The following is a 27,189-nucleotide window of genomic DNA, read 5'->3' as shown; positions in this document are numbered from 1 at the left end:
AGGGGTGGGGTGCCCTTCCTGGGCCTCTGTGTGGGCTTGGGGGTGGGGGAGGGGGCCATTGTCCCTGCTAAGACACGATGAGTCCAGGAGGGGATTAGACCCACAGATAGCATCCCCCCCCTCCCCCTCCCTCTCCTGGGAGAGAAGAGTGGTCCTCCAGGTGTGGGAAACTACAATTCCCAGCATCCTCCTCTCTCCCTCCCTCTCTTTCCCTCTATCTCTTTCTCTCCCCCTCTGTTTTCCTCTTTCTCTTTCTCTCCCCTTCTTTCTCTCTCTCTCCCTCTTTCCCTTTCTCTCCCTCTCCACCTCTGTTTCTCTCCCCCCTCTTTCTCTCCCTCTCTGTTTTCCTCTTTCTCCTTCTCTCCCCCTCTTTCTTTCTCTCCCTCTTTCTCCCTCTTTCCCTTTCTCTCCCTCTCCACCTCTCTGTTTCTCTCCCCCCCTCTCTTCCCCTCTGTTTTACTACGCCTCCCCCCTCTTTCTCTCCCTCTCTGTTTTCCTCTTTCTCTCCCTCTCTTTCTCTCTCTCTCCCCCTCTCTTTCTCTCCCTCTTTCCCTTTCTCTCCCTCTCCACCTCTGTTTCTCTCCCCCTGTCTTTCTCCTCCCCTCTGTTTTACTGTCTCTCTCTCTCCCCCCTCTCTTTCTCTCCCTCTCTTTCTCTATCTCTCCCTCTCTTCCCCCTCTTTCTCTTTCTCTCCCCCTCTCCCTCCTCCCTCTCTCCCCCTCTCCTTCTCCCTCCTACCCCTCCCACCCCTGTCTCAGACAGGCTGCTGGAACCTGTATTCCAACACTACCTTTTTGGGGTGGGGGAGTTGCAGGACTTCTTGAAGACGGTCAGGGTCCTCGCACCCCTTCACTTGGAAGATGCCCAGGGGGTTGTGGGATCTGCCCCTTTCCCTGGATTGCCACAAGACGTGGACTGGTGGGTTCAGATGGTCCTGCGAACATTGCCGCTAAGCAATTTAGGCCCATTGGGTGTTTTTTGTTTTTGCCTCTTGGGGAAATCCCTCTCTGGTTTCAGGGTATGTCCATGACTGGGAAAAAGATTATCCCAAACTTTGGCAGGCAGGCAGGCGAGCCATCGATTAGATTCACTTTTACTCCTGGCAGAGGGACAAAAGGGACTCTGTGTATGTGTGTGTGTGCGGGGTGGGGGGGGGTGGGGGGGGTGGTTGGAGGAAGAGCAGAGAACAAACAAGCCAGATTATCTGCCTGTCACTTGTGAACGCAATCCCTGTGTCTTGAGTATCCGTGAAGGAGAGGAATATTACAGGATCCGCCTGCCTGCTGCAAGATATTTAATCTTTAAAGAGTTTGGGGAATTTCCTCCTGCTCTTTAAATAGGGATCTTAAAAGGGAGGAAAAAAAAGGAAAGTTATTGTGAAGAAAGGATCCACGGGATTCCCAGGACAGAAATGAGAATTTGGGAAGTGAAGGGACGCTATCCGAACTGCATCCTTTGACCTGAAAATGCAAAAAGAGGATAACCCGACTTTTCTCTCCGCCGGTCAGGACGAACTCCAGTTCACATCGGGAAGCAGCGAAGGGCAGCCGGGCCATTCTGCTTAAACCAATGCTAGATTTAGAAGTGCTTCCGGAACGATCTCTTGGGAATGAACAATGGGAATTCACCCTGGGTAAGTACCGGATCCCTGCCCAATGGGGCTTTCCTCCCAGGATTAAGGGGGAAAAATAAGGGGGAAGAAGCATTCGTTTTCTCCCAGAATTAGGAGAAGAATAAAGGTTGGGAGAAGCATTCATTGGACCCAACGTTATCATGTTTCTTTACTGAGGTGGACTTCAATCCCATCATCCACCACCAACATGGCACCAACTGAGGGTCAAGGGAATCTCAGATTCAAAACCAACCCATCTATTGGGGGGAGGGGGAAGACTGTCTGTTTTTTAACATTTTGAATTTGGATTGTACATGGGGTTTTGTAATTAGGGTATTTTAATGGTTTTTAATTGTCTATGTATTGTATCTGTTAACCTCCTCCGAACATGTGTGTCATGGATTTATGTAAATGTTATATGTTTTTTACTCCATTGTACGCCGCCCCGAGTCCTTTTCGGAAAGGGAGCGGCTAATAAATTATTATTATTATTATTATTATTATTATTATTATTATTATCTCCAGTGCTGTTTAGAAGCTTATGGTTAAGTAATTGATTTGTTGTTGTTAGTTGCGAAGTTGTGTCTGACCCATCGCAGCCCCATGGACAACGTTCCTCCAGGCCTTCTTGTCCTCTACCATCCTCTGGAGTCCATTTAATCTCACTTCGATGACTCCATCCAATCACCTCCTTCTCTGTCGTCCCCTTCTTCTTTTGCCCTCCGTCGTTCCCAGCATGAGGCTCTTCTCCAGGGAGTCCTTCCTTCTCATTAGGTGGCCAAAGTCTTTGAGTTTCCTCTTCAGGATCTGGCCTTCTAAAGAGCAGTCAGGGTGGATCTCCTCTAGGACTGACCGGTTGGATCGCTTTGCAGTCCAAGGGATTCAATGCAGGCATCTTCTCCAGCACCAGAGTTCAAAGGCCTCCATTCTTTGGCGCTCAGCCTTCCTTATGGTCCAACCTTCACAGCCATCCATTGCAACTGGGAAAACCAATAATCGATTCAAAACAATCTTTCTCAATTTCAGTAACTTTAAGCTGGGTGGTCTTCCATTCCCAGAATTCATAGCACGGCTGGCTGGGGGATCCTGGGGGTTGAAGTCCATCAGCTTAAAATGTCTAAGCTTGAGAAAAGTGGCTTTAAACGTCCCCATTTGTAGAGTTTTGGAAAGTGGAGTTCCAAGACAACAGTTTTTAAAGCATATGTATGTGTGTGTGTATGTTTGTGTGTGTACACACACACACACACACACACACACACACACACACACAAAATATATATATACATTTGAAATATACTTTGAAATACAGGTAGTCCTCGACTGACAGCCACAGATTGAGCTCAGATTTTTTGTTGCTAAGTGGGACATTGGTTAAGCAAACTTTACCCCTTTCTTGCCACAGTCGTTAAGTGAATCACTGCAGTTGTTAAATGAGTAACAAGGTTGTTAAGTGAATCTGGGTTCCCCACTGACTTGGCTTGTCAGAAGGTCCCAGAAAGATGACATGACTCTGGGACACTGCGGTGGTCATAAATGTGAGCATCATGTGACCGTGGGGACATGGCAATGGTGGTAAGTGTGAAAAACAGTCGTAAGTTGCTTTTCCTTAACTTCGAACAGTCACTAAATGAACTGTTGTAAGTCGAGGACTAGAAAGAAAAGCTGAGCAGGAGGCATGTTTTGGCATCTTTCCTGCCTGCATGTAGTAAATTAGCACCTCACTGAGAGCTTATCCTGCTTCCAGAATAAGGATATTATTTTGTGGGTTTTTTTAGTCCTTTTTTGCTTTTGCAAAACTCTGTTCAGTCTTTTAAGGCGGCTTCCTGCCTTCTCTTGGCGTGTCCTTAAAAGGGGTCGTGTTGTGTTTTGATTTGGCTTTGGGACTCTGGCGTGTTTAGCAACATGTATCAGCCATCACATGGGTGTTGCTCAGATCACCTGGCATGTGGCCTTGTGGGAAGCCCAGGCTAAAAAGAGGTGGGGTGTTTTTCCACATTCTGCTCCGGGAGCCGTATTTCGGAGAGACGCTGGCAAGCTGGCAGCCGGGATGCCAAGGAGACAAGGGAGCGGGTGGCGAAGAAGCGGTTGGGCGACAGCTGTTGGGCTGGGAGCCTTTGAGGAAGGGCGCGTGTGAGTTTTACTCAATCTTCGTCATCAACTTTCTTGGTTGGCTTCGGAGGGTGGAAAGGCAGAAGGAGCGATCCGATCCTGACTCCAAAAAGATTCCCCAGCCTACGAGAAAGATCGTTTCACTTGAACCCAAGTGAATACAATACAATGCAATAGCAGAGTTGGAAGGGACCTTGGAGGTCGTCTAGTCCAGTGGTGGGCAACCTTTTTTTTCAACTGAGCCAAATCTCGCCAAAACCACGATTGAAATTTACTTTGAGAGCCACATTTTTAAAACCGAAAATACATAGGATGGTACACTGTTTTTAGTTTCAATAAGTTTTTATTGAGAATATTCTGCATGCAAGTATCCACATAGGTCGGGAGGATACAAATAACACAACTAATAAAACAAAAACTTTAGAACGATATTATTTATCGATAACGTTAAGTTCCGTAAAATTTGCCTTACAATGTAGAGAAAATTACATCCTGACATTGACTGACAAAGTCACAACCACTAATGTGAACATTGGCCTTGCATTTCCTTGGATAGTTTGAGTAAGTCAGGTTTGTATGTTGTTGTTTTTAATTTCATCTCTCTCTCCCACTTTCTTTCTTTTTTTCTTTTTCTTTCTCTCTCTCTCTCTGGCTCTTTGTCTCTCTCTCTCCCTCCCTCCCCCATCTCTGTCACTCTGTGTGTGTGTGTGTCTGTCTGTCTCTCACTCACTCTGTGTGTGTGTGTGTGTGTGTGTGTGTCTGTCTCTGTCTCTCTCCCCTCCCTTCCTCTCTCTCTGTCACTCTGTGTATGTGGGTGTGTCTGTCTCTCACTCATTCACTTAATCACTCACTCTGTGTGTGTCTCTCTGTCTGTCTATCTTTCTCTCCCTCCCTCCCCCTCTCTGTCTCTCTCTGTCTCTCTGTGTGTGTGTCTGTCTGTCAGTCTCTCTCTGATTCCCTCCCTCACTCCCTCTCTCTGTTCCTCTCTCTCTCTGTCTGTCTTTCTCACTCACTCACTCACACACACACACACACACACACACACACTGTGGTCATCTTGTTGAGTGTTCCAATCACATTTGAAACACTCAACAACTGGCCTGCATTTATGGTATTTTGCAGCATTCTGCAGTCATAGGACCAAAATTGGTTGTCACTCGCCCGGGCTTTTGCAGAAGCTTCCCTCCGAAGCCCGAGAGGAGGGAGGGGAGCGGGCACCCGGCACACAGAAGAGCCGCATTAAAGGGTGTAAAGAGCCGCATGTGGCTCCCGAGCCGCGGGTTGCCCACCACTGGTCTAGTCCAACCCCCTGCCTAGGCAGGAAACCTTAAACCGTTTCAGACAAATGGCTCTCCAACATCTTCTTAAAGACTTCCAGTGTTGGGGCATTCACAACTTCAGGAGGCAACTTCTGTTCCACTGATTAATTGTTCTAACTGCCAGGAAATTTCTCCTCAGTTCTAAGTTGCTTCTCTCCTTGATTAGTTTCCACCCATTGCTTCTTGTTCTGCCCCCAGGTGCCTTGGAGAATAGTTTGACTCCATCTTCTTTGTGACAACCCCTGAGATATTGGAAGACTGCTATCATGTCTCCCCTAGTCCTTCTTTCTCTTAAGCTAAACATCCCCAGTTCCTGCAACCGTTCTTCATATGTTTTAGCCTCCAATCCCCTAATCATCTTTGTTGCTCTTCTCTGCACTTTTTCTAGAGTCTCCACATCTTTCCTCCATCATGGCAACCAAAACTGGATGCCGGATTCCAAGTGTGGCCTTTGTTTTTTTATTTTGTGATGCTGATCAAATTTAGAGATTCTGGGTGGTAGAAAAATTAAAATATTAAAACTTAAAACGCTGGATGTAAAATCTGAAAAAAAGCAAAGATATTGCGCTGAGTATTGTTGACCTGGCTGGTATCCGTAGCTTCTTAGGGCTCTTTAAAAGACAAAATGGAATACAGGTAGTCCTCGACTTACAACAGTTTGTTTAATGACCGTTCAAAGTTACAACGGCACGGAAAAAAAGTGACTTATGACCATGTTTCATAGTTACGCCTCTTGTAGCATCGCTGCATCTGGTCATCTTTTCAATGCTGGGCAGATGGTTCATACTTGTGACCGTCGCTATGTCCCCGGGGGTGTGTGTCATATGATCCCCTTTTGCGGCCTTCTGACAAGCAAAATCAACAAGGAAGAAGCCAGATTCACTTAGCGACCGCGGTTGCATTGATTCACTTAACAACTCTGGCAAAAAAAGGTTGTAAAATGGGGCAAAATTCATTTAGCAAATGTCTCCGCAACGGGAATGTTGGTCTCAATTGTGGTCGTAAGTCGAGGACTATCTATAGCCTTATGCAGGGTTTGTTTTAGGGAAAAACAGGGCGAAAAATAATTTTAGAAACCCCACGACTGAAAGAAAGAATCAAATATAGTTTTGGTTTGGTTTCAATATTGAATTTGCATTACCAGAATTTCTTATTGTGTCGCTTTGAAACCTAGATTATTTTCATGCCCAGCGTGTCCTCTGGGAACTTGACGGAGGTGAAATGAAATGCTAATCAAATACATGTTGTCCTCGTTTAGTGACCAACTGCAGTTACAACAGTGATCGAAAAGCCACTTAATGACCAAACTTTGCATTTATTTTTTCTTCCCCGACTTTCTGGAGATTCAACGAAGAATAAAATATAGGTAGTCCTTAACTTACCACAACTCAGTCCCAAATTTCTGTTGCTAAACAAGACTGTTGTTAAGTGAGTTTTGCCCCATTTTAAGACCTTTCTTGCCACAATGGGTGGGTTAGATCCATGGGTCAAACAGGACGCGCTTCTTGCATAGGTTGCTAACGAAGCCTGTCTTAAATCCCTACATTTCTTCACTTCGTCAGCCAAAGGCGGAGGGAGTGCTACACGGTTGAGTGAAGTTCTTCCACCCAGTTGTAACTTTTGGGTTTATTCACGATGAATTGCATCAGGGCAGTGTTTGCTCCACCTTGGCATCTTTTAAGATGGGTGGACATCCATCTCCCAGAATTATTCACGGATCATCTTCTCCCATATTTATCTACGCTGAAGCTTTTCTCCAAATGTTAGAACGGGCTAATTCCCCGCTTCCTACTCACTTGTGTCTTGAGCTCCAGAAAAAAAAAAAAGGCATTTTATTGGCTTAGCATCCCATTTTAATTTCATGCGCATTGTTCTATTTTGGTGTGCATTTTAATCACTGCTTGCTTTTCTGTGACGCTTCTGCGGCGATCAGCATTGATGTGCCATGAATAAAAGAAGCTGATTTGGGGTTTTATCCCTTGGCAAAGAAAGTGGTAAAAAAACGCCTCGATTTTGGTTTTCCTGTGGTTCTAAACTGGCCGGATTTGGCTGAAACTTTTTCTATTTCATTCTACATTCTACTTACGACCCCAAAATCTCTGTTGCTAAGCGAAACAGGTGTGAAGTGAACGTTGCCTCATTTGACGGCCTTGCTTGCCACCAGCGTTAAGTGAATCACTGCAGTTGTTAAGTTAGTAACACGGTTGTTAAGTGAATCTGACTTTCCCATTGTCAGAAATTCACAAAAGGTTATCCCTGGACACTGGGTCATTGCAGCCGTCATAAATGCGAGTCAGTTGTCAAGCGTCTGAATGTAAATAGTGTGATGTTGCAATGGTCATAAACGTGAAACATGGTCGCAAGTCACCTTTTTTTCAGTTTGTTGTAACTTTGCTCACTAAATGAACTGCGATAAGTCGAGGATTACCCGTACTTTTTCAAAGATAGGTGCAGAGACCCTGCATCAAAGGGCGTATTTTAATCGTAACCTTATAACGTGCATAAACTCCAGCAAATTTGAGATAAAAGTTGTACGAGCAGTCCTCAATTTGCAACCTTAGACTTAAAACGAGGCAGTGGTGGGTTCCAGCCGGTGTGGCCCAGTACGGGCGTACCCGTAGTGATCGCGAGCAGCGGCCCCCGTACCATTACAATGGCTTGTTTGGCCCACCCGCCTGACCGCGTTCCATACCTCTTTTGGAAGCAATCGGGTCAATTGCACTGGCGTCTGTGTGGCCTCCGACAAGCAGCTGGGTGTCGCAGGGATGGTGAAGTGTGCATGTGTGCTCAGCGCACATCAGGCCACATGCACAAATAGACCGCGAGCCGCATACCGATAGCGACTGTAAGAGCAACCCCACCCCTGGAACACGGGTGTCAGAATCAGTTTCATTGAGGGCCGCAAGAGAGTTGTGTTTACCTCGGGAGGGGGGGGCGTGGCCAGGACCAGGTGTGTGTTGACTGAGCGCTCTGCCTGAGCGCTCTGCCAGCGAAAACAGGCTCCCAAGCTGCGTTTTCGGTTGCTACGGCCTCCTGCAATCCTCTGGCGGCGAAAACGGAGCTCTATTTTCGTTGGTAGACGCACCGCAGGCCGGTACTTCCCTGTTTCCATGTTGGGCCTGTGGGATCCATCCCGCAGGCCTTGAGTTTGACACCTTTGACTTAGAATACCTTTATTGTCACTTTAAATGTACACTAATTGACATACCCTAAATTGAAATTTCACGGCATGCAGCTCTCGCTCTTCTCGTTACCCTTTTGTAAAGAGAGAATTTGAGTGAATATTCCTTGCCGAAATGGCTTGCCGTTGTTTGGGTAGCATCTTAAAGCAAAAGAATCCAACATTGTAACACCTCCAGGATACACTACATAAAGATGGCTAAGTAAACAAACAAGTAAATACAAAATTAGACATGTACCCACATATATTCTATGACACGGAGAAACAACACAGTCTAGTTCGGCGAGAAAAACTAATCTTGTGTATGTCGCAAATGCCCGCGTGAATGCCCGTGTGAATGTCCGCAAATGCCCGCGTGAATGTCCACAAATGCCCGCTTGAATGTCCATGAATGTCCGCAAATGCCCACGCGGATGTCTGCAAATGCCCGCTTGAATGTCCGAGAATGCCCACATGAATGTCCGCAAATGCCTGTGCGGATGTCCGCAAATTCCCTGCGCGGATGTCTGCAAATGCCCACGTGAATGCCCGCGCGAATGTCCGTGAATGCCTGTGCGAATGTCCGCGAATGCCCGCGTGAATGTCCGTGAATGCCCGCGTGACTGTCCATGAATGCCCGCGGCAATGCCCGTGTGAATGTCCGCAAATGCCCGCGTATATGTCACAAATGCCCACATGAATGTCCGTAAATGCCCACATGAATGCCTGCGCGAATGTCCGTGAATGCCTGTGCGAATGTCTGTGAATGCCCGCGTGAATGTCCATGAATGCCCGCGTGACTGTCCATGAATGCCCGCGTCAATGCCCGCGTGAATGTCCGCAAATGCCCAGGAATTTTAAAACCCTAAATAATAAGAGGTTTCTCAGGAAAAGCAGTTTGAGGAACATGAGTTAAACAACAGCTGGACAGCAATAGATTGTCGTTTAGGGCTGTGCAACATTGTGGTTTCAAGGAAAAAGAGGCGGTTCAGGAACACGCAACACACAAGAGGCACCTGTTTTGCCACTCAAGGTTGCGTGTCTTTTCCTGGGGTTGCACGTGTTGTGGCCAGCAGAACTGGTAGCAGAGTTGGACACTAAGGAGGCTGGGGAGGAACATGGGCCAGTACTGGAGTCTGGGGAAGGCTCGGACAAGGCAGAGATGGGGCCAAGGCCATCTGGCAGTGATCAGCTGCCTTAGAAGTTAGACAGCAGTGAGGCAGAGGAACAGCTGGAGCCTGTTCCCAGTGTGCACATGCGCAGAGCTGCCAGAAGAAAAGAACAACTCAGAAATCAGGGTAGACTTGGGAGTAAAGCCACAGGTGGATGATGAATGGCCCCTCCCAGAAGAAATAAAAGAGGAGCGAAAGGGGAGTGGAGTTTGCAGGAGACCATTAGTTCATTTCATTGGTTCGTGTCTCTCTGTGACTCCTTGCCAAGTTCTGCAGATCTCGGCCTGGTAGCTCTCCAAGCCAGATAAGGTCTGTGACTGTAAATCCTCCCTTGAAAGACTTTGCTGGATGTGAATGAGCAGAATTCACAGTCAATGAATAAAAGGGGTTTTTGTCAGGACCAGGAGTTTGCTTCATGCTCTCAGGAAACCTCGGTCAGAACGGTAACTTTGAACAGTCACTAAATGAACTGTTGTAAGTCGAGGACTACCTGTAGTCTGAATTGTGCCTGGTTGGGATGGAAAGAGTCCACAATTCCCTTCTTCCCTGCTTGCAGGTTATAAGCCTACCTACCAGCTCTTGACTTCCTCATTAACAAGAGCAGCTTCAGTTCTTTGTGACGGTCAAAGACCAAAAATATTAACCAAACACTAATACGGTTACTAAAAACCAAGAAGCTCAGGGAAATGTTCATTCTAGCCCATCAGCCCCGCTATAAATTCTGCTGGCATTCTGCTGCAATTTAGAGACATCGAGAGAAATTCAGTCTGCCCGATCGGACAGTCGGCACGAAGGATCAAAGTGAGCGTCCTGGAAAATGAACTGTTAATGGATTGATGTAATCTGCATAGATATTCTTACCCAGAGTGCAAAATAAAATAAAAAATGAGCCCTGGGCTTTGAGCACACACAGAGAGAAATATGCGCTCGTCAGAGAAGCCACCCGGAAGAGGAGCTGCCCAGGAGGCATGCGCGTGCCGGAAAATACACTTCTATTTTCCAGTGGGAGCATGCACTCCGGCCAGCTAGACGTCCGGTTACTGGTGTGCATACATGTGCAACGATCAGCTGGCCGGCACGCATGCTCGCGCTGGAAAACGGAAGACCAGTTCTTCCAGTTCCGGGACTGCTGCATGTGCGAAGAAGGCCAGCTGATCATCACATGCGCATGCGTGCCAGGCTGGAAGAGGAACAGGCTAGGCAACATGACGCCATGTGTCACTTCTGGCACGCGTGCCACAGGTTCGCCATCACGGACCTCTACACAATTTCTGTCAGATGGCAGTCCAGTCTCTTCTTGAAAGCTTCCAATAATGAAGCTCCCACAACTTCTGAAGGCAACTTCTGTTCCATTGGTTGATGGAGAAAATTGTCAGAAAATTCCTCCTTATTTCTAGGTTTATTTATTTATTTATTTATTTATTTATTTATTTAATTAAACTTATTAGTCGCCCCCTCTCCCCACAGGGACTCGGGGCGACGTACACAAGCAACAGTCAACACAGTGTCATACAGAGGAGGTAAAAAATAAATAAATACAATACTGAAAAAGGTTAAAACCTCAATAACATTAATAGTTTAAAAACTAAAATTAACAATTAAAAATGACCTAGGGGTGGATAAGTTGTCGAGTTATGCCAGGCCGGCTAGCCGAAACAGGTGGGTCTTCAGTTTACTGCGGAAGGAGCAGAGATCGGTTGTTGTTCTAATGTCTGGGGGGAGGTCGTTCCAAAGGGTAGGGCCCGCCACAGAGAAGGACCTACTCCTGGGCACCGCCCTCTGACAATCTCTAGAGGACGGCACCCGGAGGTTGAATCTCTCCTTGATCAGTTTCCATCCGTTATTCCTTGTCTGCCCTTCGGGTGCTTTGGAGAATAGCTTGACCCTCCCTCCTCTCTGTGGCAGCCCCTCAAATATTAGAAGACTGCCATCATGTCTCCCCTGGCTCTTCTCTTCACTAGACCAGCCATGCCCAGTTCCTGCACCCGTTCATCGTATGTTTTAGCCTCCAGTCCCCTCATCATCCTGGTTGCTCTCCTCTGCACTCTTTCTAGAGTCTCAACATCTTTATAGTGTGGTGACTATAACTCAATGCAGTACTCTAGGTGTGATCTTACTAAGGCTTTATAGAGTGGTATTAGTACCTCCCTTATCTTGATTCTATCCCTCTGTTAATGCAACCAGGTTGCTGTGCGTCATTGCGACAGTCGCACCTTGCAATCATCACAATGAAATTCTTCCTTGAGAAATGGGGGCAAAGCACCAGGAAGTTGCAGCTGACTGAGTGACTTAGTCAACTTTGGAAAAAAAATATTTCTCTTAACCCTTGAACTGGGTTTGGCTATGGAGGGTTGCGTACAAGTTTTGTTTCAGATGGGTTGATCAACACTTGACTTGAAGTGTCTGCTTTGTTTCCCACAACCCCACTGTGCAAAACACTTCCTAGCAGAAATTGTTCTCCGATATCCCTGGTTTTTGAGCGTAACTTGCAGAGAGGCCTTCCAACTTTTAAAGTATTAATCCCAATAAGATACTTTAAGTTGACGAGAAAATTTATTAGGGTAAACTAAACCCTTAAATAGAGGGATGCGGTGGCTCAGTGGTTAAGACACTGAGCTTGTCAATCAGAAAGGTTGGCAGTTCGAATCCCTAGCGCTCCATAACGGAGGAAGCTCCCTTGACTTGTCCCAGCTTCTGCCAACCTAGCAATTCGAAACCACATAAAAATGCAAGTAGAAAAACAGGAACCACCTTTGGTGGGAAGGTAACAGCGTTCCGTGCACCTTCGGCGTTTAGTCCAGCTGGCCACATGCTACGGAGACGTCTTCAGACAGCGCTGGCTCTTCGGCTTTGAAACAGAGATGAGCACCACCCCCTAGAGTCAGGAACAACTAGCACATATGTGCGAGGGGAATCTTTACCTTTACCTAAACCCTTAAATATCTTTCGCCAAACTAAAGCCACCTCGTAATGAACGTACCAGATTTTCAATAATATTCTTCGGCTTTTATTTTAATATCATTATTCTTTTAGAACAAATACTTTGACGAATGATTCGTTCTGGAGAAAAGTTCTGCCTCAGAAATATATTGAAACTTTTACAGCATTGAAGTTGTCAGACGTATTTGGTCATTGACAAATAAGCAGATGTGTTTTGATTGCAAATCACATAAGAAATTAAGATAACCCACATTTGAAAATAGTGGGGAATGCGCTGTACCGGAACACATGGGCCAAACAAGGAATCAATACTTTAAACCAGTCAGTCTGTCAATGGTTATTTGAAAGACATTTGAGAGTTGCATTTTGAATTTGATTTCTATATATTTGAAAATATGTACAGCTGGAATATATCTATTGTCTTATATACATATCTGTCTTCCATCTATCTATATCTATTCTTTACACACAGACACACACACAATACTTTTACCATATTTTTGGAGTATAAGACGCATCATTTCCCCCCCAAAAGAGGGTGAAAATCTAGGTGCGTCTTATACACTGAATACAGCAATTTTTGGCCTTCCGAAACCCCGCCCCCTTTGCAAAAATGGACGTGCAGAGGGTTTGGGAGGCTTCCGGAGTGCTCCTGGAGGCTGGGGTGGGCTGTTTTTTGTTCGTTGTTGCGCCCCCAGCCTCCAGGAGCACTTTGCATGCCTCTCAAACTCTCTACCTGCCCTGCTTTTCACACAAAAGCAAGGCGTGCAGAGGATTTAGGAGGCCTGCAGAGTGCAAAAACTTTTAAAAAAAATTTACCTCTTCAAATCTTGGTGCGTCTTATACTCCAGTGCTTCTTGATAGTCCGGAAAATACGGTACTCAGAATGGTTTGCACGGATCGATTGTACCCATCAAACAAGCCAATTGATTTAAGAAAGAAGAGAAATCACCGTCTTGTCCTGCACATTAGACAAGCGGCCTCTTGGGAGCCTTATATTAAAACCCTGATGGCGAACCGTTAGCACATGTGCCACAGGTGGCAAGCAGAGCCTTCTTTGCAGGCGCACCAGCTGTCGCCACAGCTCCAGCACGCATGCACGTGGCTCCCGCTGGCCAGCTGGCGGGGGCAGGCACATGTGGGAGACACACGCATGCATGGGAGACGGGGCGCATGCGCAGGTGGCGCCCGCATTGCATTTGGGGGGCCTAGGCTCCCCACGCCCCATTTTGGCTTTCAGGTTGGTGCAGGAGGCCTTCCAGGCCCAAAGAAGGATTCCGGGGCACTGCATGAGGCCCCAACCCCCACCCCGTTTTGGGCCTGGAATGCCTCCTGTTTTTGGAAGCCAAAAATGGGTAAGCGGGGGGGGGGGGGCGTATGCACAGGGGACGCACGCATATGCAGGGGGGAGGGGTGCATTTGCAGGGGGGGCTCGCATTGCATTTTGGGGTTGCGCGCTTGCGCTTTGGGCACTCGGCCCCGAAAAGGTTAACCATCACTACTAAAACAGTATATTTCATGTGCGATCGAAATTCACAGATTGCACCTAAGACAGCTTTTATTTCAATCAAACAGTCCAGTTGAGATCTGCGTATGTGGGCGTGATTGGAGTAAAATTGCAATCTGCCTAGTTTTGAAAGTTTCGGTTATTTTTCCACTTGATTTATAACTCCTAGGCCACTTTATAGGGAGAAGGGGAGCATAGAAATTGTACGTTTGATACCAAAATACAATTTGCATTCTTTACACTTTTTATTTCATCTGTTTCTTTTCTTCCGGTTTCATAGGGTCTCAGAAATGTTTTGGGTTTTATATTCTGGGGTGTTGTTGTTTTTTTAATATGGAAGCTAATTAAAGAATAAAGTTACCAAAGAAACAGATTTTTTTCCCTGTGCTTTTATTCAGTGCGGCATTGCTAACGAAATTTTTGATTCCTGCACCATTTGGCGTTTTTTTTTTTTTTTTTTTTGCTCTCCTTCATTTATATTTCATCAGTTACCCAGTAAACTCACGGCCATAAATTCACAGCCTATAATCAGTTCTGCGGCCTGCATTTGTTTTTCTTTGGCTGATAAACAGTTCCGTTAGGGCCATATTGGAAGACAGAGCTATAAAACATTCAGCCTTCTGGGGGAAGCGAAAATTTTCCACTGCTTCTGTGAAATCAGAATATTGGCCTCGCTCCCTACCTATTGATGGTGTGTTATTTGGGCAGAGTTTGTGCTGATTTAGGATCCTGGGATACTTCGTGATAGACTGATGTTTGCCAACTTTGGCGACTGTAAAGAGGTGTGTCCTTCAACTCCCAGAATTCCCCGGCCTACTAGGTTAGACTTCAATGCGGTGGTTTCTCAACCTTACCAACTTTTAAGATATGTGGACTTCAGCTCCCGGAATTCCACAATCAGCAATACTAACAAATTAACGGAATATCTCCAAGGGACCTCGGAGGTCTTCTCGTCCAACTCCCTGCTCAAGCAGGAGACCCTCTACCCCTGATGGCGAACTTATGGCACGCGTGCCACTGGTGGCATGTAGCGCCCTCTCTGTGGGCATGCAAGCTGTTGCCCTAGTAGTTCAACTCTACCGCCCATGCGCCTTCCGCCAGCCAGCTGGTCGTCGAGTCTCTGGCACGCATGCGCAGGGGGCCACATGCATATGCGTGGGGGAGGGGGCAGGGCCCAGGGGCACGCATGCATGGGGACGGGGTGCATGCGCAGGGGAAACGCATGCATTGCATTTTGGGGGTTCGCGTGTGCGCACTTTGGGTATTCGCTCTGGAAAAGGTTAGCCATCACGGCCCTATACCATTCCAGACAAATAGTTGTCGAATCTCTTCTTAAAAACCTCCAGTGTTGGAGAATTCACGACTTCTGGAGGCGAGTTGTTCCACTGGTTCATTGTTCTCGCTGTCAGGAAATTCCTCCTTTAATTCCAGGTTGCTTCTCTCCTTGATTAGTTTCCATCCGTTGCTTCTTGACGTGCCTTCAGCTACTTTGGAGAATAGGTTGAACTCCTCTTCTTTGGGGCAGCCCCCACAAATATTGGAGCTCTGCTATCATATCTCCCCTGGTCTTCCTTTTCATTAAATTTGAAAGACCTCAATGAAATAATTCCTCAAACTTAGCAACTTTTAAATATGTGGACTTCAGCTCCCAAAATTGGGAGTTCAGCTGGCCAGCTGGGAAAATTCTGGGAGTTGAAGTCCACATACCTTAAAGTTGTTAAGGTTGAAAAACACTGTGCTAGGCACAACTCTAATTGCATTTGGCCAGCCCTAGGGGAGGCGGAATCATTATATATACGGCACCCTTTTCAGCTGTAAGCTGTGAATTGACATGTGCATGCAACATTACAGTGATATATGGCTTTTTTGAGCCTCTTAGCACATCATGTGCCCAAAGGCTGCTTGTACCAATGCAGTTAAACTAATCCTTCTGGATGTCTACTTTTCAGTTAGTATCCTCTTGATATTCTTATTTCCTGTTTATCCCCCCCCCCCAGAAGGAGGGCATTTTATTCTACAGCATACCTGGATTTACCTGTTGCACTCAGGAACAGGCACCGTCTACCTTCACAGGTTTACATGCAGTAGCAATCTAAGCACTTCAATTCACAAGCCACGATTCACAGCTTGGCATTGTGAACTCTGGGCATTGTGGTTTTGTAAGGCACAGATTTTGGCTTCAGGTGTTCTATGAAGGGAACCCGGCCGCCTGAGTTTATAACCGGGATTTCTGGCTTAGTGTGTCCAAACATGGGATTGGTGAGCCGTGGCTTACATGTAGGTTGAACTAGTTGCTTAAGCAATTGCTAATATATTAAGAAAGAAGAAACAGATTAGCATTGGTAGATTTAAAGATACTAGTTAGGGACACTGTGTGTGTGTGTGTGTGTGTGTGTGTGAGCAATTTCAACCAAACCTGGTACACAGATGACTTCCTCTCTTGAAACAAATACTATGGAGGTAAGACGTAATGTTGGATTCAGGTTCTGTTAAGATACAGCCTGTTGTGCCTTAAAATGGCTTCTTCTGTACAGCACAATGGAGTTGCCATTCTCGGCAGTGGTGGATTCCTAACCAGTTTATTGCCGGTTTGCTTGTGCTTGCATGCTCGTCTGTGCATCGCTTCTGTGCATGGGTGGTTGGACGGGGCCTCCCACCGCGGCTACTACCAGTTCACCTGAACTGGGCCGAACCAGGAGCAACCCACCTCTGATTCCCGGGCTACGCTGGATTATCAGCTGGTAAATAATAAAATGTGGTTAAAAATAGCATTCAGCTGGATGGAATAGTTTGGGCATAAATTTGTTCAAAACTGAACAGAGCTGTAAGTCTGAGTTTAACTTTCAGGTGGGGTTTTGGGGAGAGAATGGCGGGGCATCCAAGCATAAGAAGGATTTCCTCAAGTTGTGAACACACAAACTCTGCCCAGAAGGATGGTGTGCTTGAATCAATACAATACAATACAATACAATACAATACAATACAATACAATACAATACAATACAATACAATAGTAGAGTTGGAAGGGACCTTGGAGGTCTTCTAGTCCAACCCCCTGCCTAGGCAGGAAACCCTATACCATTTCAGACAAATGGCTATCCAGCATCTTCTTAAAGACTTCCAGTGTTGGGGCATTCACAACTTCTGGAGGCAACTTCTGTTCCACTGATTAATTGTTCTAACTGTCAGGAAATTTCTCCTCTTAGGCTTGTCAGCTGCTAACCACAACAGAGTGAAAAAGCAAAACTTTGGAAGAGTCCTACATCCAGATCGCAGTCCAAAAGAAACAGAGAGGGCAGCTTTTTAAAAAAAAACTTGCTTATTCATTATTTATTTAAAACAAGGTTATCCAACCTTGGCAAAATGTCTGTGGCGCTCCTCAGTCATCCAGGTTGTGTTTGCCCCAAAAGTGCTTTTTCAAAAGGCAACTGGACTTTGTTTTTGCTTGAAGAAGTTTCGCTTCCCATCCAAGAAGCTTCTTCAGTTTCTGACTGCATAGTGAAGAATGGAAGAACCGAAGAAGCTTCTTGGATGAGAAGCGAAACATCTCCAAGGGCGGGGGGGAAAAAAGTCCAGTTGCCTTTTGAAAAAGCACCTATGGGACAAGCTTGGCAACTTTTAAGATGTGTGGACTTCAACTCCCAGAATTTCCCCAGCATGGCTTCTGTTGCTGGTGAAAACAAATTTGTCTAGCGGGCGTATAGATAATCTAGTAGTTGTAGAGTTGGAATAATAAAGATAACCCTGTTGAGCAATTAACGCTTCATGGAATATAGCAGATACAAAACCACAGCATAATCTCCCAGATTTAACTATGTGTTGAAATGTTCCTGGAAGGCCTTGAGTGATGATGAAGATATTCAATTTTGTCAATCGGTTTAATAAATGCACATTTAGGCAAGATACAGCTTTGACTTCAAATGCTTTCAAGCAGGCAGAGAAAACGTCCCTGACTCACAGGTTTTGCGAGCATGTTGTGGGAGCTTTCACAAAATGGCTTCCACGGCCACTCCCTTTCCTGAGGGGCTCTAATACAGGCAGGCCCCGACCTATGACTATATTTGAGCCCAGAATTTCCACTGCTAAGCAGGGTAATTGTTGTGTCCCATTTTATGACCTTTCTTTTTCCTCAGCTATTACGGGAACCCCTGCCGTTGTTAAGGTAGTAACCTGGTTGTTAAGTGAATCGGGCTTCTCCACTGACTTTGCTTATCAAAAGAGGACCCCAGGACATTGCAACCGTCGTAAATATGAGTCAATTGCCAAGTGGCTGAATTTTGATCACATGACCGTGAGGATGTGGCAACCGTCGTAAGTGTGAAAAATGGTCAAAAGTCGCTTATTTTCAGTGCCGTTGTAACTTCGGACAGTCATTAAACCAATGGTTGTAAGTCAATTGTGCCTGTATACAATTTCCAAGTACGTCTACTGGCTCAAAAGCCTTTTCAGCCTCTGGACTCAGAAATCCTCTTAGCCAGGAGTCTGCAAACTTGGGAGCTTTAAGACTTGTGCACTTCAACTCCCAGAATTCCCCAGCCAGCCAAGCTGGCTGGGGAATTCTGGGAGTTGCAAGTGCACAAGTCTTAAAGCTGTCAAGTTTGGAGACCCCCTGCTCTTAGCAGACCAAAATTAAGGCTGCCACCAAAGAGAAAAACAAAAATATACACGGCGTTCTTAACTTGAATACTTCATCGATGGAAGGAATGTTTACATTCAAGTTCCTAGAGATGGCTAAAGATGTAATCTTTCTTTCTTTTTCTTTTTTCTTTTTTAAGTCGGACAATTTCAGTTCGCTGGTTAAGAGAAATGTTCCTAATTTTATGGCTCGCTGCTGTTTTGAAAACACAGGTTACTTTTCCTGATTTTGACGTGGAGCTTGAGTTTACTCACTGCTTTGAAATGCTTGTGTGGGTCAATTGGTTCCTTCCCCCCCCCCCCCCCCGGGAACAAATATTGCTCCACGGGTACTCTGCTGAGCCAACACCTTTGCATCAGCCTCATTAAAATAGGAGTAATTTTGTGACTCTGTTTTCCTTTCCTTTTATTTTTCCCCCCTCCAGGAATGCCGCTGGCTCAGGCTGTAGCAATTGTTCAGAAGCACTGCCGTATCATAAAAAATATCCAGGTTCTCTACAGTGAACAAGTAAGTTTGGCTTCAGCTTTCTGGCGTTTGCTTAATGGTGTTTATTGCACACCCTGCAAGCAAGAGGAAGGTGTCTCTATGTTGCATGATGTTATTGTGTGTCTTTGTGTTGGTCCATATAATGTCTCAACATTTTTGGCTGTTGCCACATCCTGAGGAATGTGGTTTTTAAACAACACAGGGCTTTCACGTAGTGTCAGGTGTACTTAAGTGCAGGTATCATTAGTATTATTCAAGAGTATTTTTTTTGACCATATCTTGCCATGCCGCTCCAAGGGTCTGGCGACATATTTAGCTTCTTACCACCAGAAAATGTATTGGATTCAGGAAGCGGAATTGAATCTGTTTCTTTGATCTGTGTCATTGATTTCAATTCTGCACACCTCAAAACAATTTAGTTCTTCAGTTGCATCCAATCCCTGAATTTCCCAGCTAGATCTCTGAAACAGATTGTTAACCAACAAGATGGTTAAACTTTTGGGATGGGGGAAAAAAAAGACATTTAACAGCTTCAGAGAATCTCTTGTTCAAGAGATTATGATGGATTTTCACAGATACTGATCTTCTAACGTATATTTACTGTTGCACCAGGGATCGAGTCTAATCAAAACCAATTCATTCTCCTGTAAAAGCAGGAGAAATCAAAGCAGAATTTAAGACATATTGATGCTTTAAAGAAACAACTGTTCATACATGATTAAAATCTCATTCTAGTTGCTGCAAACCCTTTTTTTCAGATTCACACTTCTCCGTCTAATATCACAATGCTTCCATTCATCCAGACTGAAATGTGCTTTTGTTTTGCACTCTTGTTATATATTTGGTAAGGAAAGGCAGGGAGGATTTTAAAAAGGAAAACCTAGAAATCACTGATTTCTTTGTGATATGGATTTTGCTTCTTGGAAAGAAAGAAACTGAAAAGAGCATATATTCTTAGCCATAAATAGTCATAATTTTTGTCAGGGCTCAGTATCTGGCTGATTTTGTTCTCAGATACATACCGTTATTTACGTGCCTTTTGTAACTATGTATATTTATGTATATAAAATGGCAGGAAACCATTTTGTGTTGTATTCTGGGAGTTGAAAGTGCACAAGTCTTAAAGCTGTCAAATTTGGAGACCCCTGCTCTTAGCAGCCCAAAATTAAGGCTGCCACCAAAGAGAAAAACAAAAATATACACGGTGTTCTTAACTTGAATACTTCATCAATGGAAGGAATTGCAGTTCCTAGAGATGGCTAAAGATCCTTCCTTCCTTCCTTCCTTCCTTCCTTCCTTCCTTCCTTCCTTCCTTCCTTCCTTTCTTTCTTTCTTTCTTTCTTTCTTATCAGACAATTTCAGTTCACTGGTTTTGTCCAGCTTAAGAGAAATGTTCAAATCCCAGTAAGGGTATGGGCTAGCTGATGAGAGCTAAATAGCTTGAAATAGATCTGTACTAGACTCCCTTTATTTGCAATTCCCTTTATCTGCAACTCCCTTATGTGTCATGTGGGATGCATCTCCAAAAGGCATCATCATGTTGGTATGCAGGACGGTTGGCCTTGACCAGGTCCAAACACCGGCCACCAGCATGCACAGAAGATGGTGAGAAGAAAACTCCCTTTTTCCATATCTCCTCCTGTGCCATTTATTCCCATCCCAAATACCATGCCTCCTTCCTCCCCGTTTCTATGGCAGCCGATAGCAAGTAAGCGAAGCAGGGGCTGATAAATACTTTTACGAAAAGCCAAGTGGTTACAGTAGCTCAAAGCCAGAACTGAGGTTTTTGCGTGCGAAAACTTCCCCGTTAACTTCCTCTTTCTTGTTCCGCCCTTCTGCTATCTCCCGTTTGTCCAGGCACATTCAAAGAAATTGTTTTGGTAACTGTCCTTGTAAAGACAGACTAGAACCTGGGCCCTTATATTCCATTTCCCAAGTCCGAGACCTTGGGATGTTGAGTCGATGCCTCGGGAAGGCACTAAGTTTAGTTTCGGTTTCCCCAGTTCCTTCCTCCTGTAGTTTATGGCATGCTGACATCTAGCGAACCAGGGCTGAAGCGAAGGGTGACAGTGGTGGCAAATACACTAGACAACCACTTGATTGAGATGGCATCGCTCCCATCGCGTGCCAAAAACAGAGGGAACGCAGGGGGGGTCATGCGCGGATGTGCCCATACCCATAATGCTACGCATGTGACCCCCCTGCGCGCATGTGCGTGAAAGCCCCGCTTTTGGCGAGCAATGGATCTGTTTTTCGCCCTCCCCAGGCCCCAGAGGCCTAGGGAGGGTGAAAACAGCCTCCCCACCCTCCCAGTGGCCCTCTGGAGGCTTCAGGAAGCTTCCCTGAAGCCTCCGGAGCACAAAAAACAGCCCCATGGGCAAACTGGAAGTTCAGGAACAGATTTCCACCCTCCGGAGGCTTCGGAAGGCGAAAAACGGACTTAAAAGAAGGCCAAAGTTAGCTGGCCAGCGTGCATATGCGCACTGGAGCTGACAGGGCAACACCTCGCATGCCCTAACAAATGGCTCTGCATGCCACAGGTTCGCCATCACGGGTATAAGGTCTCCTGCCTTAAGCAGTGGGTTGGACTAGAAGAGTCCCTTCGGGGAGAGGGGGCGGTCTAGAAATCTAATAAATTAAATTAAATTAAATTAAGACCTCCAAGGTCCCTTGCAGCCCTGTAATTCTTTTTTTAATATTTTTTTATTTTTTATTTTCAAAACAAACACAACACATAAGGTCTTCCTTTTTTACATACTGTAGAAAGCATATCAGTTGGTTACAAAAGACCTTCGTGCATCTCTTCCAGAGACATCAAGCATAATTCATATTAACTCAAGTATTTTATCTCAGATATATTTATACATGTTTCCATCATCATACCTCCATTTTCATTTGACTATAATTGTTTAAACGTCCTTCATCATAAAATATACCAAGATTTAAAACATAACCACATAACTAGCATTTCATTTACTATTTCTAAAATCCTCCAATAACGCTGAATCTTTATGTCCTATTCTAGCTAAACATCCATAATATTCAATAACAAAATTTTCTAATCCTTCTTTCCAAATCATTATTTGCAATTTACATCCAATTTCCTTATGTTGTGCCCATGCCTATATATACCTTATCATTATCCCTCCTTTATTTAACTATATCCTGTATCATAACATTTCCCCCCTAATATTCAAAACTTAACTATATCTGACAGTTCTTTTTTAATTTTTTTATTAGTCTTTATATATAATCCAAGAGGGTTGCTAATCTTCCTTTCATGGGTACCATTCAATATTCATATCCCATTATTGCTTATCATAACACTACACATTGTATACATTACAGTGTACAGCCCTGTGATTCTATGTTACGTGTCACCCCAAGATTATTCTCCCATGCCATCACAGCTGTACCCTGCCCTTTCCTTGATCTAAGTCCGTGTCATGGGGATTCTTGCTTCACCCTTTGTAAATAATAGCAACATGGTGTTTATATAGTTTGATTAGACGTTTCTATAGCTGCTCTAACAAACACTTCAATATTTGCACTCCTTGGTATTCCTGCATTGGCTGGTATTTGTCTACCAGGCCAACTTTAAGATTTGTAGACGTCAATTCCCAGAATTCCCCAGCCGGTGTGTTCACTGAGGAATTCTGGGAGTTGAAGTCCACGCATCTAGGTTGACAAACATGGCTCTTTGGGATAGAAGTTGTTCTGCTTTGCTTTTGAGAAAGGAGAACGTAACTCTGTTTTGATCGTGCGCTATTTTATGAGGTTTGGGAGACTATAAATTAAATAAAATAAGTCTTCTCTATATATAAAAACAGGTTTGTGTGTGTGTGTGCCAGCACAACTCTGGAACGCCTCGAGCAATTTCAACCAAACTTGAAATTCACACAGATGACTTACTCTCTGGAGAAAAATATTGTGGGGGTAAGACACCCCTAACACCCCTCAGCGTGTGTGTTCTGTTAAGATACAGCCTGTTGTGCCCTAAAATGGCTTCTGCCGTACAATGACTTCTACTGTGCAGCGCTGTGGTAACGGCTTCACAGTATTCCACAAGAGGGCTCCCTCTGGTAAGGGGAAAAATCTAACATTAGAAATTAGGTTTGGTCCGGACATTTTCACCCTATAAATCAATACCCAGGCAATGCCAGATTATCGGCTAGTAAAAAATAAATAGAAGAGTGCTTAAGGCTTGCATAGATCCAGTTGTATTTTCGAGCATCTGAACAGCATCTTCCAGAAGCTACTGCTTGCACTGCTCAGGAATTGTGTTCTAAATTTTGAAATTTCCTGAGCAGCGTAAGCAGTAGCTTCTGGAAGACGCTGTTCAGATGTTTGAAAACACAAATGGTTCTATCCAAGCAAATCCTTCAGTGTGGGAAAGAAGAAATTTAAGTCCAAAGTCCCTGCGCGCACTTGAATTCCTTGCTAATGCTTTTAAGCTTAGCTTTTCTCAGTTGAATAGGTCAAAAGCCATTGCATTGGGGGGGGGGGGGGAAGAAATACAGTGTCAAACAGCTGGCTTCTGGAAATGAGCTTAGGAATCTGTCTGCAGCCAGCTGAGCAGTTCTTAACTCCTTGCGAGGAACAGAAGTTTCTTCAAAGCGATAGATGGAATGGGGAACTACAAGGTACACAAAACCTATTACTCACTCTTTCAGGTTGCCCAAGAGTTGTAGGAAGGGATTCCAGAGATGGGAGTTAATGTATCTTAGGAGTCATGAGTGATTGACTGTTTCCGACCAGCATGTATCTGGATTTAATCCTTTGAGGACAGGTAGTCCTTCACTCACAACCATTAATTTTGTGGCCTTTCGAAGTTACAACAGGACCGAAGAAGAGTGACTTATAGCAAGGAAGGAAGACAGCAATAGCCCTTAGACTTATATACCGCTTCACGGTGCTTTACAGCCCTCTCTAAGCCGTTTACAGAGTCAGCCTATTTGCCCCCAACAATCTGGGTCCTCATTTTACCCACCTCGGAAGGATGGAAGACTGAGTCAACCTTGAGTCGGTCAGGATTGAACTGCTGGCAGTAGGCAGAGTCAGCCTGCAATACTGCCCTCTAACCACTGCACCACCAGAGCTCTTATATAGCAATAGCCCTTAGACTTATATACCGCTTCACAGTGCTCTCCAGCCCTCTCTGAGCGGTTTACAGAGTCACCCTATTGCCCCCAACAATCAGGGTCCTCATTTTACCCACCTCGGAAGGATGGAAGGCTGAGTCAACCTTGAGCCAGAAGAATTGAACTCATGGCAGTGGGCAGAGTTAGCCTGCAATACTGCATTCTAATAGGAAGGAAGGAAGGTAACAATAGCCCTTAGACTTATATACCACTTCACAGTGCTTTACAGCCCTCCCTAAGCGGTTTACAGAGTCAGTCTATTGGCCCCAACAATCTGGGTCCTCATTTTACCCACCTCGGAAGGATGGAAGGCTGAGTCAACCTTGAGCCAGAAGAATTGAACTCATGGCAGTGGGCAGAGTTAGCCTGCAATACTGCATTCTAATAGGAAGGAAGGAAGGTAACAATAGCCCTTAGACTTATATACCACTTCACAGTGCTTTACAGCCCTCCCTAAGCGGTTTACAGAGTCAGTCTATTGGCCCCAACAATCTGGGTCCTCATTTTACCTACCTCGGAAGGATGGAAGGCTGAGTCAACCTAGAGTTGGTCAGGATCGAACTTCTGGCAGTGGGCAGAGTCAGCTGCAATACTGGATGGATGGATGGATGGGTGGATGGAAGGAAGGAAGGAAGGAAAAGAGCAATAGCAGTTAGACTTATATACCGCTTCACAGTGCTTTACATTCCTCTCTAAGCAGTTTACAGAGTCAGCTTCTTGCCCCTCTTGAGTTCTCATTTTACCCCCCTCGGCAGGGTATTCTGATTTTCAAGCAATTGACATGCCTGTGTCAATCCTCCATTCCTCAATCTTTTGCCTTTGATAAAATAATCCCCTCTTGTTCTAATCGGCCACGGAACAGCAGGGACCGTTTATTGACCCTAATAAGAAGAATGGGGGGGGGGGTCCTTGGTGCTCTCTGAACTTGCTTGTTTTCTTGAAGACGTTTCCCTACCCAACTAGTTAACATCATCAAAATTCGGAGGGAGGAGGAGGAAGGGGAGGTGGAGGAGGACAACTATGGGTGCTCTTTGACCTTGCTTGTTTTCTTGAAGACGTTTCATTACCCAACTAGTTAACATCATCAAAGTTAGGGGTGCTTGCAGAGCAGGCGGGGGGGGGGGAGGAGGAAGAAAAGGAGGACTATGGGGACATTTCATGCTCTCTGAGCTTGGTGGCTTTCTTGCAGACGTTTCATTACCCAACTAGGTAACCTCATCAGTGCTAGAGAAGAGGAGGAGGACTGTGAGGTCCTTGGTGCTCTCTGAGTTTGCTTGGTCTCTTGCAGACGTTTCAATACCCAACTAGTTACCATCATCAGTGCCAGAAGAGAGGGGTGCTTACAGAGGGGAGGGGAGAGGAGGAGGAAAAAGAAGAGGAGAACTGTGGGGCCCTTGGTGCTCTCTGTGTTAAATAACTTAAGTAACATCATCAATAATACTGATGTTGTTAGATAGTTTGGGTAATTAACATCTGCAAGAAAATAACCAGGCTCAGAGAGCGACCCCTTCAGGACAACCCTGAGCTGCAAATATTCTCCTTTATTATTAATAATAATAATAATAATAATAATAATAATAATAATAATAATAATAATAATAATAATAATAATAATAATAATAATAATAATAATAATAATATATTTATTTATTTCTTAGCCGCACCCTCTCCCGAAGGACTCGGGGCGGCGTACAATGAAACATATGAAATAAATATGTGGACAAAACAAACATATAACAGAGACATATACCGAGACACACACAAGGAGGAGGTCGGCTGATAAATAAAAACAATTAAAATACAGTATTTAAAAACCCCTAGATAATTAAATATAATTAAAATACCCAGTTAAAAACCCGTCAGGAGCGATATGGTTAGATCAAAGTTGAGCCAGGCCAGCTGCTTGGAATAGGTGGGTCTTAAGCTTAATATGAAAGGAGCGGAGGTCAGAGGTATTCCTAATATCCAGAGGGAGGTCATTCCACAGGGCTGGGCCCGCCACAGAGAAGGCTCTACTCCTAATAATAAGATTTCAGATTTTAAAATCTGAAACGGAATCACTACGTTGAAGGAGCAGAATTCTAGTTCTCTCAAAGGCCTGGTTGCAGTTGGGCTGAACCGTGTCTTTCTCCGGTGGTGCATTTCGGTTCTTCCTTCTCAGCCAGGAAGACAAGATTTGGCCACTATCCCCGTGAAAGGCAGATTTTAAACGTCACCTGAGCCTTGCCTGTTGCCTCTGTATTTCATTTCAATAAGACGAGGAAAAATAACTTGGCAGCCGCAGTGTTGAGCCTGGCTGTTTTCTGGCAGCCTCCAGCAATGCCCCCCTTCCCTGGTGCCAGCGGAGAGAAATTGTGGCCACGGTTCTATCTTTCTTTTGGCTTTGGGAGAAACCGGAGTCTCCGGGAATTCTCCACCAGCAGCTCAAAAAAAATCGATTTTCGTTCGTTTGTTTTCCAGTCTCCTCTCAGCCATGACCTCATCCTCAACCTGACTCAGGACGGAATCAAACTGCTCTTTGATGCTTTCAATCAAAGACTGAAGGTAAGCGCACGCCCGGATGTTACAATTCTCTCTACCCAAGGAGTCCCAGGCACGTTGGCAGTGTCGGTTATCGCAAAAAACGACACCGTGTTGGGAGCCACAATAGTGACTACCGCTTCTCCCCAGTATTTATATCTTGTGCGTTTACCGGGCGGGCTGGCGGCTGCTACACTAATGTTGATATGGATGCTTTGGTTGGTCTTGGATTTAATGCCTTGATTTTAGATCCCTCTACGACAGCGGGGGCTAACCTGTTTGTTACCGAGTGGCTGAAGCGCACAACCACAAAATGCAATGCAGCCTCCCCCGCCCCCGCATGCATCCCGCCCCCTCCCCATGCCTGGTGCCCAGGGTTGATGGAAGTTTTTGAAGTAAGCCATTGGTGAAGTCACTCTCTCCAGTGGCATTTGGGCAGCATGTGGTTTATCACATGTGAATCGTAGTTTATACAGGGCGGGGGGGGGGGGAAATGCTCCGAAGTCTGCTACCTGTTTGCATGCGCATCGCAGGCACTAAGCAGCCTTTTCTGAGACCGCAAAGGTAAGTAGAACAGCGGGGGGGGG

At 45.2% G+C, this 27,189-nt stretch overlaps 2 protein-coding genes across 2 annotated transcripts in view; one reads left to right on the top strand and one right to left on the bottom strand.

Annotated features, from left to right (window-relative positions):
* The window catches only part of B3GNT9 (UDP-GlcNAc:betaGal beta-1,3-N-acetylglucosaminyltransferase 9), a 354,533-nt gene that overhangs the window by 274,370 nt on the left and 52,974 nt on the right, over positions 1-27,189 (bottom strand). The window lies entirely within an intron of this gene.
* PHAF1 (phagophore assembly factor 1) overlaps positions 1-27,189 on the top strand; it is a 60,102-nt gene that overhangs the window by 549 nt on the left and 32,364 nt on the right. Inside the window, exons 2-4 of the mRNA XM_081963370.1 lie at positions 1,509-1,633; positions 18,880-18,962; positions 26,543-26,626. Coding sequence (XP_081819496.1) covers positions 1,570-1,633; positions 18,880-18,962; positions 26,543-26,626 — 231 coding nt within the window. The 5' untranslated portion in view covers positions 1,509-1,569. The remainder of the gene's footprint in view (positions 1-1,508; positions 1,634-18,879; positions 18,963-26,542; positions 26,627-27,189) is intronic.

This window comes from Natrix helvetica, assembly GCF_964273705.1.
Source record: "Natrix helvetica genome assembly, chromosome: 10".
Classification (NCBI taxonomy): domain Eukaryota; kingdom Metazoa; phylum Chordata; class Lepidosauria; order Squamata; family Natricidae; genus Natrix; species Natrix helvetica.
This window is presented reverse-complemented; position numbering and strand designations above follow the sequence as displayed.